Here is a 12,585-nt window from a genome sequence, read left to right as displayed (position 1 = left end):
GCATTTTAAATTTCACTTTTTTCATCATCACTTTACATTTTCAAATGATAATTTTACATTGTAAATGTGCTTTTTAAGTTTAATTATGACCTGATTATTCATAGTAGTGTAGTCAAATCATCTTTTTAATTTTATCTCTTAATTTTCTTGAGTTCTTTCCTAACATGAAACTTAAGAGGAATTATTACTCAACTTTCCCCCATACTGTTTAGTAAACAAGATTTCATAAGAGATTTAACTATATAAGATTAGTAATTGTATAAAGGACAACAAACCTAAAGAGGTGTGAAAGTGGTTCAGGCGTCACCCAGAGCAGCATCCTGGGTTCAAATAGCACATGATTTCTCTTTCGCCCTTTCCTGTTGGCATGTATCCAGTGAAAAATGCAGGAAAGAAGATAAAAAAAGAACGTTATTGTACAACATTCCAGGAGCATTGTATGTACTTATGTTCATTTATGTCACATTTCCTGAAGATATAAATCACAGGATGTTCCCTCAATCCTGATTCCAATTTCAGGATTACAGGCTTTGCTGTGATTCACAGATATGGTATGCAGTATGTGGACATAGGTTATCAAGTACTGAATCCACCCTTCTCAAGCATAACATGTTACACTCCCAAAGTTGAAATGAAATGAACCATGATGAAGTATCTTTGGGCAGAAACGCAAAGGTTCATATCAAACAGCAATGTTTTTCTCTTTTGTAGAAGTTATCCCACAGTACTGAAATATGGTGCCAAAAGTAGCTTTTTAAATGTGTAAGATTTGCAATTATTGGCTGGAATCTCTCAAATCAATGTGGTATCACTGTAAGTAAAGTGGTAAATGGACCTATTATGGGATATTAACTCTTCCAAGTCCTGACTGGGATATCAATTAATAAATGTAGTAAATTGCATTATATTTGAAGGTGACTCAGTAGTGTTGGAAAGCCTTTATAGTATAATTCAAGTTTCTCAAAGCTTGTTACACAAAAGTACACAAGTACTATTTTGTGCATAAAATCTTAACCTGAAAATGAATATAGTAGAGTGCAATATTTCAATATTGCAATATTTATGGAGTAGAATTATAACATACCATAAAATGGAAATACTCAAGTGAAGGGGAAGTACCTCTAAATACAGCAAATGTATTTACAGTACACCATTGTCATATATATTTGGGGTTTTATCAGCTATATTGTAAGCTGAGCTCACAGAAATCCCCTCTCACCCAGTTTTACTTTTACTTTTACAGACCCTTAAAAGGCTGCTCTGCTCTGAACTGACAGTGTTGTTTGTACGTCTGAGAGGAAAATGTTTCGGCTCCTGATACTTACCGGTTTGCTGTTTAAGGGTGAGTGACACTGAACACACAGAGGAGGCAAACAGAGATTTATAAAATGCCAATCAAAGGCATATTTATTAAGGTAACATTGATTAATGCATGGTTAATGTTATCATTCTTTTAATTTACATAAGAGTCGACATTATATTTTGCTGTTAATATTTGTTTTATTTTATCCTTAGTTGCGTCACACCTTGTAAAGACGGCTTAGATATGATCGCTGCAAACTATGACTATATGTTTGAGATATCAGTGCTGTCGATGGTTTAAAGGGTCCATGTGATTAATTAACTATATGGACGCTATGAAGAGCTGTACAGCTGTTCTGTCATCTGAGCACCCAGTTCTTCAATGAATTTGGTGCACAGCTTTATAGATCTGATGAAAAGAAAGCACTTGCATATTTCTGGCTTTGTGGGTACACACAGTTTTAGTCATGAATACACACAGAATTTTATGCATCTGTCCCCTGGTTGGTCTGCATCTAACCTCTGCCTCAGGCCTCCTGCTTTAAAGTTCAGCTGCTACACAGCCGTCCTAACACAACCTAAGACAAAAAAGCAACATCTGCAATTTATTCGAATTTTAATTACAATAAATAAATCTGTCTCAAAAACAGTTACTTGTTCTTCTGCCTGTTTTCTATGGTGCTAAATCTGGGCCAATAAGTTTAATAATTTGAAAAAAATAAATTGTAATTGAAAAACTAAAATTTGAAACTGAAAGTTCAAGTTTTGATCTTGAACGTTGAAAAACACAACAATGTATTCAAACTAAAAATAAAGGCTCAAATGCACTGAAAGCGTCATTTGACGCTCCTATGGCGCACTGCAAGCATCAGATTTGAAATGCCAACACCACAGAACCAACACAGATTTGTCATTTTGTTCTTTGTATTAACTGCTGCATTAGTTGGATGTAATGAATGGATGAAAAGGAGAAATGCAGAGGAAGAAAATGAAACGGAAACTCAGAGCGTATGTGTCCACAGTAAATCATCTGTTGACTGATGGTTATTTATTTGTGCTTTAAAACGTAACTGCAGTAAAATCATCAGAATATAGGCCTAACGTTTTATTTCTCTCATGCAGTGGGGAGGCTGAATGTTGATGTGGTTCCTGTTTTTGTCAGAATGGTGAAGTCCAGACTGCTGGTAGAGTTAAGCTTTTACAGAGCTGCTTGTGACCTGGAGAGTTTTCAGCTGATTTGGGGTTATGGGGGGGGGGGGGGTGCTCTGCTCTGTAATAGATGGACAGTTGAGCTTTGGACATGTGCTGATGTAACTTTGATACCTGATATGTAATTATAGGCTATTATGTATGTGTTAATGTGTTAATCTGTCTCTCTCTCTCTCACCGGTGCTCAGCTGGTTTGCGCTATCCCTCTCTTTATCGCCTGCAGAGAAAACAGCTTTTTTCGCTGAGTCCTCATTTGACGGAGGTCGGAGGAGTTGGCGCGTCAAGACAGTTTGACGCGCCTCATAACGCTTTTAGTGCGTGTTCAGGCCATTGAAAACAACATGTATATATAATTTTGATTCAGTTCTTTTGAATAAATTACTTATTTTCATTTTTCACTTACAAATTTATTTTTGATATTTGAAGTCTTATTTTTTCAGTTTCAGACTTTTTGCCTTGATCTGGCGTGGGGGGCGTGGCATCAACGGAGAGGGGCGTGGAATCATGAGTGACAGTATAACAAAGAAGGCTGAGGGCCTTCCTCAATAATCAGAATAAAACGTTTTATTTCTCTCATTCAGAGGCTTTGTTCTCACTACAACTGGCTCTCCTTGCTCGACCACCACTGTGCTGTCTCTGTCTCTCCCAGATTTGTTTGCTGGGACCTCATTTTAGGCTCCAAAAATCAAAACAAGGTCAGAGTTGGGGAATCAAGACAGCTTGATGCGCCTCATAACGCTTTTGGTGTGTGTTCAGCCATTAAAAACAATAGGTGTACTTCAAAACCCGCGCGTCAGACGCTTTCAGTGCGTTTTTGCGCCATTATACTGCAATTAGTGCCAAGTACGGTCTAAAACAGCTTGCTAAATGGAACTTTGGCAAGTGCATCAGGTTTTTTCACTGCCAGTCATGTGAATATGCAGCCCATTCTCACTCCCAACTCGTCACATACGGAAGCTTGGTCAGGGCCCTGTGGCGTCACTTTTTAATGCACTGCATACCCCTTTAGTGTCATTTTTCAACGTGCAGGTTAGTCCGATAGACTTCTGTTGAACTCCAACACCATCTGAAATACACGCTATGAGACCGATGACGTCTAAATAAGTAAATAAGTTGACAAATTTCAGCCCGGTCACCAGAATAAAACGTTGGCATTGTACATTTCTGCAAACCACAGATACGTTGAATATCTACATTTCAACACCTGTAATACGGAGCATATTAACATTTCAACAATACGTATCATATCAACATTTCTGAAGTGACGTACTTCACACGACATCTATATAAGTTGACTTTCTCTGGTGGATGGCTTGTAATGTTGGGGAAAGTTAGAACTCAGCACAGAGTCAGCACAGAACACGGTTCAAGACCACCTTACCGTTTTGATTTTATTTTTTATTTTAACCCATGATTTTTCCCTAACCCTAACCAAGTGGTTTTTGTGCCTAAACCTAACTAGACCTCAACCACAGCATTGTCACACCGTAAAATATAATAAAATATATAATAATTTTTAACAATGACTGCCGTGATACTGCACATTGAAAAATGATGCTAAAGGGGTACCCAGTGTGTTAAAAAATGACGCCACGGGGTCCTGAAAGAGCTTCGGTAGAGTTGGGAGTGAGAACGTGTTGGAATATGGTGTATAGAAAGTGTTGAATCATACTTCTTGTGGCCTAATATGAAAAATTAATTTAAACATATTAGACATGTTCAAAACAATTTATTCAAACGACTTCCAGAACTGAATCAAAATTATATTTAACATGAAAAAGCTTTTCACTTCCTACACTTTTTAGTTTGAATACATTGTTGTATTTTTCAAAGTTGAAGATCAAAACTTGAACTTAAAGTTTCAAATTTTAGTTTTTCAAATGATCAAACTTATTGACCCAGATTTAGCACCGTAGTTTTCAACATCTGTGTTCACCACAACCAACCAGCAACACATTTATGAGTTAACATGAAGCTTAAAGTGACTCAAACTCTTTTTCACTTTTAACATCACAGTTCAGTCTCTATAATAAAGTTTAGTGCTTTACCTGCAGCCTGTCCTACTTTGAAAACCAAAACTATATTTGCTGAAATAAATCATCATTTATCACTGAGTTGGAGTTTCACCATTACATTATAAATCAATTTGAGTAATTAAGTATCAATTTATAACAAAAATTGTGTTGAAATGTTCACATCAACCTAAAGTTCACACACAGCTTAAACCCCATATTTCTTCTCCTCCATGCAGGTCTAACAGCTGTGATACAAACACAGCAGACTGTGATGGCAGCAGTAGGAGAAGATGTCCATCTCAGCTGTCAGCTCATGGAGTCTAGAGATGTTCTTCAGGTCACATGGCAGAAACTTTCACCTGAGGGGAAGAAGAAGAATCTTGCCTCCTACAACAAATCATTGGGACAAACAGTGAATGCTGGTTTTCAGGGGAAAGTGGAGTTTAAAGATGCTGAACTGCAGAACTGCTCCATAGTTATCAGGAAGGTGATGGAGCAGGATGAAGGCTGCTATCTCTGTTTGTTTAACACGTTTCCTGATGGTTATCTGACAGGCAGAACCTGCCTCCAACTCTATGGTGAGGACTAGACCTGAAACTTCATTATTGATTAATCTGTTTATTATTTTTTCAATTCATCGTTTTGTCCATGAAATGTCAAATAAAAAAATTCCCCCACCACAACATTCAAAAAGTGCATTTATGTTCATGTACAGTATTTTCATTTAGAGCTGCAACAATTAATCAATTGACAGAAAACTGAAACAGCATGAAAGTGACAGATGCTGCATCACCAGTAGCAGGTGATTCTCTCAAGGCCAAACAAACTAACATACTGGACACAAAGTATCGTGTCGAAGCTGATGTCTTTGTAAGAAATGAATTCATGTGAAACAGTATTTAATGTTTTGTCTTTGCAGAGCTGCATGAACCCATTCTACAAATCAGAGAATCAAACTCTACTGAAGAGACAGTTGTGTCCTGCTCGGCCACAGGTCGTCCTGCTCCCACAGTAACTCTGAATGTCCCACAACAAGACCTCTACTTCTCTCACAACAGCACAGTCAGTGTCACCAACACCAACGGTACAGTCACCGTCACCACTACAGCTGTGCTGTCTGGTTTCCATGGAAACGGTGCACAGGTTGGATGTGCAGCACGACTGCTCTCAGTCCCTGAAATTCAGGTGTTTAAGACGATTCCTGCTGATGGTGAGAAACACTTTCAAAACCACAGATTTACAGATAGATCATTATTCTATGATTCTGATTGGGTTTCATTTTTCAGGTTTTAATGATGAATCTGGATCTGATAAGAGTAAGTTAACCTTAAAGTTGTCTTAAGTCAAATTCACATTTAAACTGTAGTTGCTTTATGAATGTTTGGTGTTCAATATCACATTTTTTCCTCTTTTTCTCATAGATTTCACTTTGATCCTTGTATTGATCACAGCAGGGTTTGTTTGTGTCGCTGTAGTCATCATTGTTGTCATACGTAAACATAAGAACAGGTAATTTCAACTTTCAACTCAATATCTGTCTTGTTGTGATACCAGTGTCTCACAGTTAATATGGTAATAATTTATTGACATTAAGAGGATACACAGAGCTTAAAGAATCTATACAGACAACACCTATAAATAAATAATATATAAATGTTCTTAAATCCTTCATTCTGTCACACAGGGATGCTGAGGAGACAGAGATGACATAAGAACCAATCAAAAGCCCTTATATGTAAGACACTTTCATAATTATTCACATATTTATTATTAATTGCTTCTTCAGAAAATGATTTAATCTGTCTTCTCTCTATTTTGGTATTTAAGTTCCTTTCTGTCTCTATATCTCTCTAACTAATGTGTCATTTATACATGAAGCTGATTCTGATGCACTTTACTCTTCATGGTCCATTGTGTACTCATAGTCAGCCTGTTTATCCACATAACTGTTAACTGTCAGAGTCATTCAGTGATAGAAATATGTATGATGTATTGTAATAATGTGAGTGGAAACTGACTCATGTCTTGTTTTTATCTGAAGGTGCAAAACACCTTTAATGATGCAGGAGAACGAGCAGATCAGGAAACAAACACCTCAGGAGTAAAATCCACAAGAGGAGAAACCAGAACCATCATCTTCCACAGTCAGAAGTCTATTTATTGACAAACAACCTACAAGACTGTAGTTTCAATACAAAGTCAGTCAGACTTGAACAAAGCTACATCAAAGCATGTGTTGGTAAAATGTTCAGACATTGTAAAAGAATCAAAATGTGTCCTGAACAAGGTGAATCTCTCATCTTGTATCTCCAGATCAAAAAAATTAATGTACACAGTGATTTTGATGTTTTTGTACTATTTTTTAACCATGTATAATATATTTTTTTTTTAACATTTTAAAATAAAATAAATAACTGAATGTTACCTTTGACTCAGAGAGGCATTACTTTAATGTCTCTGACATGTTGAATACAACCAGTTTCTCTTCTTTATTGCTGTTTGTTGGGACTTTAAACTCTGCCAAATAATTTGTAACATCTTTAATATAATTCAAATATATTGTTTTACACCACTTTATTGTAGCCTCATCAATTTTTTAAAGTAAAATGGATATGATTTTTTATTTTGTCCCTTAATCACCGTTTTAATCACCAGCAGGCATTTAAATATGGAACGCCAAATGGGTCAAAATTTGCCTGGCTTTAGCACTGCCAGGTGTTAAATAAGGGCCGCCAGGCGTTCTATAAGTGCTGTCAGGCGTTGTATAAGCCTGTTATTTATCGCCTGACGCCGCTTATTTTACATTTGGCGGTGGTAAAAGCAGGTGAATTTTGACCCATTTGGCGTGCCATACTTAAAACACATTTGACGCCTGATTAAAACAGCATTTCAGGTATTGTAAACGCTGGAGAAATTAAGAAAAAATGTGATACCTTTGTCTTTCGAGAGAAGTCCATGAGGGCTCAGGACGCAGGTCCGTAGGTAGGACATTGGAGGCATTTCTGAATCTGCATTCTTTTTTGTACTTGTGTTCTTGTGGTCTTGTGAAACATCATCAGTTGCAGCCCAAGTACTGTTCCAATTTAAAGTCCCCATCAGTCCAAAGACATACATATAGTAACAGACAATTGTGCATGAGCTCATATGAATGGCACAAATCTAAAACTGATCCAAATGAATTGGAGATGAGATCTTCCAAAGCGTAATATTGATACGAACTGATAAAAAAAGATGTACGAAATTCAGAACAAAGCGGTGAAAGTGAACAGACTGAGGTACGTTTGATTCTTTAAACTGATTATCAGAGATGCAAATTAAACCCAACCACACCGTGTGTCATGCAGAGCGCACACAAACAGCAAAAGTCCCTGCAGAAACTAACAAGACAAATCTAAAAGTGAGTCGGTTTCATGCACGGACAGATACATATGTAGAAAATAGTCCACATACCCATGTATTTCACTCTTGTGGAAACTGTCCCTGACACACAAAACGTGGCAAAGCTCACAGATGATGGTTGTATACACAGGTTGTATGAAAGGGGGGCAGCATGCAAACAACTGGACATCCCGTTTTGGGACCAGGTGGTGGAGGGTGCGGGGTGACATCATGGCTGGGGCTAGAAATGGATCAGATTTAATTAACTGAACTACAAGTGTCTGTATTGGTTCAAATGGAAAGCGTTAAAATGCAAAAAGTGTCAATATTTACCAAATTGTGAATCACTATTATTTATTTATTCAATTATCACGTGATATTCTTAACTAATTATAGTGATACAGTATATTAGTGTGTTTTCAATGCCTGTAATTTGCATTAGCACACTGGTGATAAATTGAGTTAATCATGCTCAATTGGTGAAACAAATATATACAGTGGTAGAAAGAACATTTACTTAAGAACTACACTCAAATACAATTTTCATGTACTTTACTTGAGTATATCCACTTTATGCTAGCCTACTTTATACGTAACACTTTACATTATTACTCCATGACATTTATCCAGCGGTGGAAGAAGTACTTAGATCCTTTACTTAAGTAAAAGAATCAATATAGCAATGTAAAAATACTCCATTACAAGTAAAAGTCCTGCATGAAAAATCTTCCTAACAACTCCTTCTAAAAACTCATAGACGTCTGAAATGTGACCATGACTACACACTGCTTTTTTGTAAGACATCAAACTGGTTTAATCTTGAACAATGTGTTGTATTTTAAAAGCTTGTTATATTATTCATTGTGTCAAATCTTGAAAAGTAACTCAAGCTGTCAAATAAATATTTCTCCCTGAAATGTAGTGGAGTGGAAGTATAAAGTAGCATCAAATGGAAATACTCAAGTAAAGTACTTCAAAATTGCACTTTAGCACTTTACAGAGTAAATCTGAAATAGAGGAAGGTTGTTGAACAGAAAATGAAGGCACAGAGTTTAGGGAATATATTTACAATACATAAGTAGGCTTCACATACTTGGAGTTAAAATTATACATATTCATAACTGAACAAATTAAGTAAATTACTCAATTTAACTGAATATCAAAGGCGAGCAAATTCTGCCATTTATTACAGAGCTACAGTTCACTAATCAAACCATGAAAGGGGAATAATTATTCAGCAATTATGTTATCATGGACACACATGAACACAACTAAGGTCCACACAGGATTAATTAGACAGAGTCCAATCTGGGTCCACAAGGCTTTTGTGTCTTCCCGCTAGAAAAACTCCCACAGTACTCCGCGGCTATGATGTCATAGCAGTTTATCATAGGGCTGCTGCTTTTAATTTCTAGGCCTTTTTTCACAAGATGTACTTTCACTTTACTTGTATTTCTGCAGATGAGACTTTTGATTTTACTTTAGTAAAGAGAATAACTTCACTTTCCTTGATGTATTTTACACAATGCATTAGTCTAAGGATGTGCTAAATAAAAATGCAGATGTGATCAAGGAGAAATTTCTTTCATAGTTACTTAATTTGACACTGTATGCGGATATGTTTCCTGCAAGTGGTGTACTGTGCAAAAACTACAGCTAGAAACTAAGAAATAACCTCTGACAAAGCAGGTTTTATCCAGACATAAAACACTTTATTAGAAAAAGAATTTATTTTAAAATACACATGGCTCAGTCTAAAAAAAAAGAGTGCAGGTTGGTGTGAACACAAGAGAGAATATTCCCCCCTGAGAAACCACATGAACAGCTTTGAACCTGATGAAATGTCAGAATCGGGAGTGGCACAGTTTAGAAGTAACGTCAACAAATCAGTCTTTGTGTAAAAGTGGAATAGCAGAAGCAGCCATGCAGGAAAGCTTCTGAATCTGAACAGAGGAGGGGGGGGGGGGGGGTAGTTTTTGTGGTTAAACTAAGTTGACAGGCATAAGAGGAGCTACTGCAGCATGAAACATCACCAAGCTAGAGGGTAAACAAAAACAGATTAGGAGGAAACACCCAGGCACATGTTGTTTGAATCTATTTACATCACCTGCGGCAGCAGTTTTACTGCTCCTCCGACCCTCAGCTGGCACTCATTTTTATTCTTTGGTGTTTGTATTTTCAATTTCATGGCCTAACATCAAGAAACAATGGTTAAAGGACCACATAAAACAATGCAGTCTCTTGAAATTTTGGGCAGTGCTTGTGTTTTTAAGCTTAACTTATTGTAAAAGTGTAAACCCAAGTAAGATCCAGCATTATATGTAAAATCCCAACCACTTTTTTGTGCTTAAAATAACTCCTAACCCTCAGCTAACTCAAACCACTTGCTCGACATCAGCAGATTTGACAGCCACGATCCATTACATGACAAAGCTGCTGCCTAACTGAGAGATCAGAGCAGGGAATCAAACAGTTTGTAGCTTTCCGTGCAGCCGTTACAGTTTCAGCGGGATAACGGGCCAGTATTTGGGCTGTTTGCGGTCACAGTTTCTGTCAAAAGTGAGCTGCATTGCCGCCTCCATGGCCAGGATCTTGGCCGCATCCTTGCCGTACAGTTTCTTCATCTCGGCCCCACGTCTCTCGCCTGGCCGCTCCAAGGGAGGAGCCGCACTGCTCCGCCAGGAGACGCCGTGCAGGTCCTGGTCAGCTGGCACATAGCTGTCATGCTGCTCAGCCTCCATCTGCTGCTGCTTCTCTGCAAGGACAGGAAACAGTTCATTTATAGACACACAGCAGGTAGTCTAATCACCTTACACCCCATTTTTTAACTATGATATGTGACTACAATTAAGCGTCACTGGTCAAAGTATTACTGATTAGGTGATGGAGATGGAGGAAGATCTGAGGCACTCTAGTGCTCAAAAAATTGTCACAATCTTGAACTTTTCTAAGTGCGATGGTGTCATTCTCGTGTCTCTTACTCAGCTCCTCTCTGTGTTTCTCCGTCTGGGCGAAGTACTGCCGTAGCTCCTCGCTGATCTCCATGTTGCTGACGTCGCACTCGATCTCACTGTCCGAGCTGCTCTCCTCGTCTCCATCCTCTCCGTCTTCACTGTCTCTCTCTCCGGCGGCGTGCCAGTCGGCATAGCGCTCCTGGCTGCTGGGATACTGAAGGTGGCAGTAGCTGGGGCTGTAGGCAGCCTCCAGGGCCTTTCGGTAGGCACGCCTGTGTCTCTGGTGCCAAGCCATAGCCTGCTGGTAGTGCTGCCAGTATCGACTGTACACAGGGCTGGAGAACCAGGACATTACAGTGCTTATGTCCTCCTGCCAAACAGAAAGATCAATCAGTGAAAGAGATAGTTAGTCTCCTATTATCTATTAAATTCATTGCCTGAGTAAATGTGTTTTATTCCAAACCTGACAGTTATGGAGTAATTTAAGTTCAGTTCAAGATGAGACCAAACTTTTCTATGGATGTCAGCTTTTGAGCCATGACAAAGGCCAAAATGTGGTCTGCAACAGACTGGTTTACAGCCTAGCTGATTGCTGGAAATGCCTTTTGCTGCATGTGTTGATCACTTGCGGCCCCTACCGGCCAGTTAAGAGGAGGAAGGAGTCAGCAGTCAATGGTGGTGGATGGTGTCATACATGTGCACAAAAAATATTAGGCTGATGCGTCCAGTAGTATGTGAGATTAGCTGCTGGCAGATACACATACAACCAAACACATGATCACAGCTGTATTTATTTAAAGTTTGCACAACACACATCACAGGCTCAAAACATGAGTATCTGGCTTCTATGCTACAATCCCACTGTGTGCTTTAAATTAGAGCTGCAACTAACAATTCTTTTCATCATAGAATAATTATTTTGTTGATTTGATTAATCATTTTGGCTATAAAATGTCAGAAAAATAGTGAAAATGACCCTTATAATATCTCAATATCAAGGGTGATATCTTTTTTGTCCAAAAAAATTCAGAAACACAAAAATATCCAGTTTACTATTATGAATGACAAAGAAATGCATGAAAAGAAGCTGAAACCAACACATTTCTTCGGCATATTGGCTTGAAAAATGACTAAAATGATTATTAGATTATCACAATAGTTGCTGATTAATTTTCTATTGATCGACTAATCCATTAATCGACTAATCTTTGCAGCTCTAACTTAATTTGAGGGGGGTATGTTTCTATAAAATGATTAGTGTGTCTTACCATGACTGGAGATGCCTGCTGCTGCCTGCTAACGTTATAGCATCCACAAGCCTGCAGCTAGCGGACAAAATCTGAAAGATACACACATACTGACATTAACAACGAGCACATAAAGAGAAAGACAAACAATATCTGCTCATTTTAAGGTAAAATACTCGTCTACAATGAAACTGTTAAGTTAACTTTGTGAGTTCAGTCTGAATTAAAGATACACGCTGACATCTCGAAAACAAAAACTGTTTCTCCAACTTTACACCGAGAAACACCGCAAACAAAATATGTATAAAAATACAGAAAATACATGTAACATTATGTGTTATATGCTGAATTTCTCCCGTTTGCAGACGTTTGTTTACCTCTGATGTCAAATTGTTGGTGGCTCTTCTTCTGAGAATATTTCCCAGCAGCCTTTGAGGCACAGCAACGTCACTGCTGGCCGTGTGGCGCCGCCCAGCGGTC

At 38.1% G+C, this 12,585-nt stretch overlaps 2 protein-coding genes across 2 annotated transcripts in view; one reads left to right on the top strand and one right to left on the bottom strand.

Annotated features, from left to right (window-relative positions):
• Nucleotides 1–12,585, top strand: part of LOC121891932 (nectin-2-like) — a 933,424-nt gene that overhangs the window by 838,618 nt on the left and 82,221 nt on the right. Inside the window, exons 5-6 of the mRNA XM_042404636.1 lie at nucleotides 4,763–5,104; nucleotides 5,446–5,736. Coding sequence (XP_042260570.1) covers nucleotides 4,763–5,104; nucleotides 5,446–5,736 — 633 coding nt within the window. The remainder of the gene's footprint in view (nucleotides 1–4,762; nucleotides 5,105–5,445; nucleotides 5,737–12,585) is intronic.
• gemin8 (gem (nuclear organelle) associated protein 8) lies at nucleotides 9,595–12,585 on the bottom strand. The gene is made up of 4 exons (XM_042404697.1): nucleotides 12,483–12,585; nucleotides 12,127–12,197; nucleotides 10,886–11,228; nucleotides 9,595–10,659 (listed from the first exon to the last, which is right to left on the bottom strand). The coding sequence occupies exons 2-4, from the start codon at nucleotides 12,127–12,129 to the stop codon at nucleotides 10,400–10,402; spliced, it is 606 nt and encodes a 201-aa protein (XP_042260631.1). The 5' UTR covers nucleotides 12,130–12,197; nucleotides 12,483–12,585; the 3' UTR covers nucleotides 9,595–10,399.

This window comes from Thunnus maccoyii, chromosome 24 (assembly GCF_910596095.1).
Source record: "Thunnus maccoyii chromosome 24, fThuMac1.1, whole genome shotgun sequence".
Lineage (NCBI taxonomy): Eukaryota > Metazoa > Chordata > Actinopteri > Scombriformes > Scombridae > Thunnus > Thunnus maccoyii.
This window is presented reverse-complemented; position numbering and strand designations above follow the sequence as displayed.

Coding starts and splice junctions, on each gene's coding strand:
- gemin8 (XM_042404697.1), bottom strand. Junction 10,660..10,885: donor GAAACACAGAGAGGAGCTGA/GTAAGAGACACG, acceptor CTGTCCTTGCAG/AGAAGCAGCAGCAGATGGAG.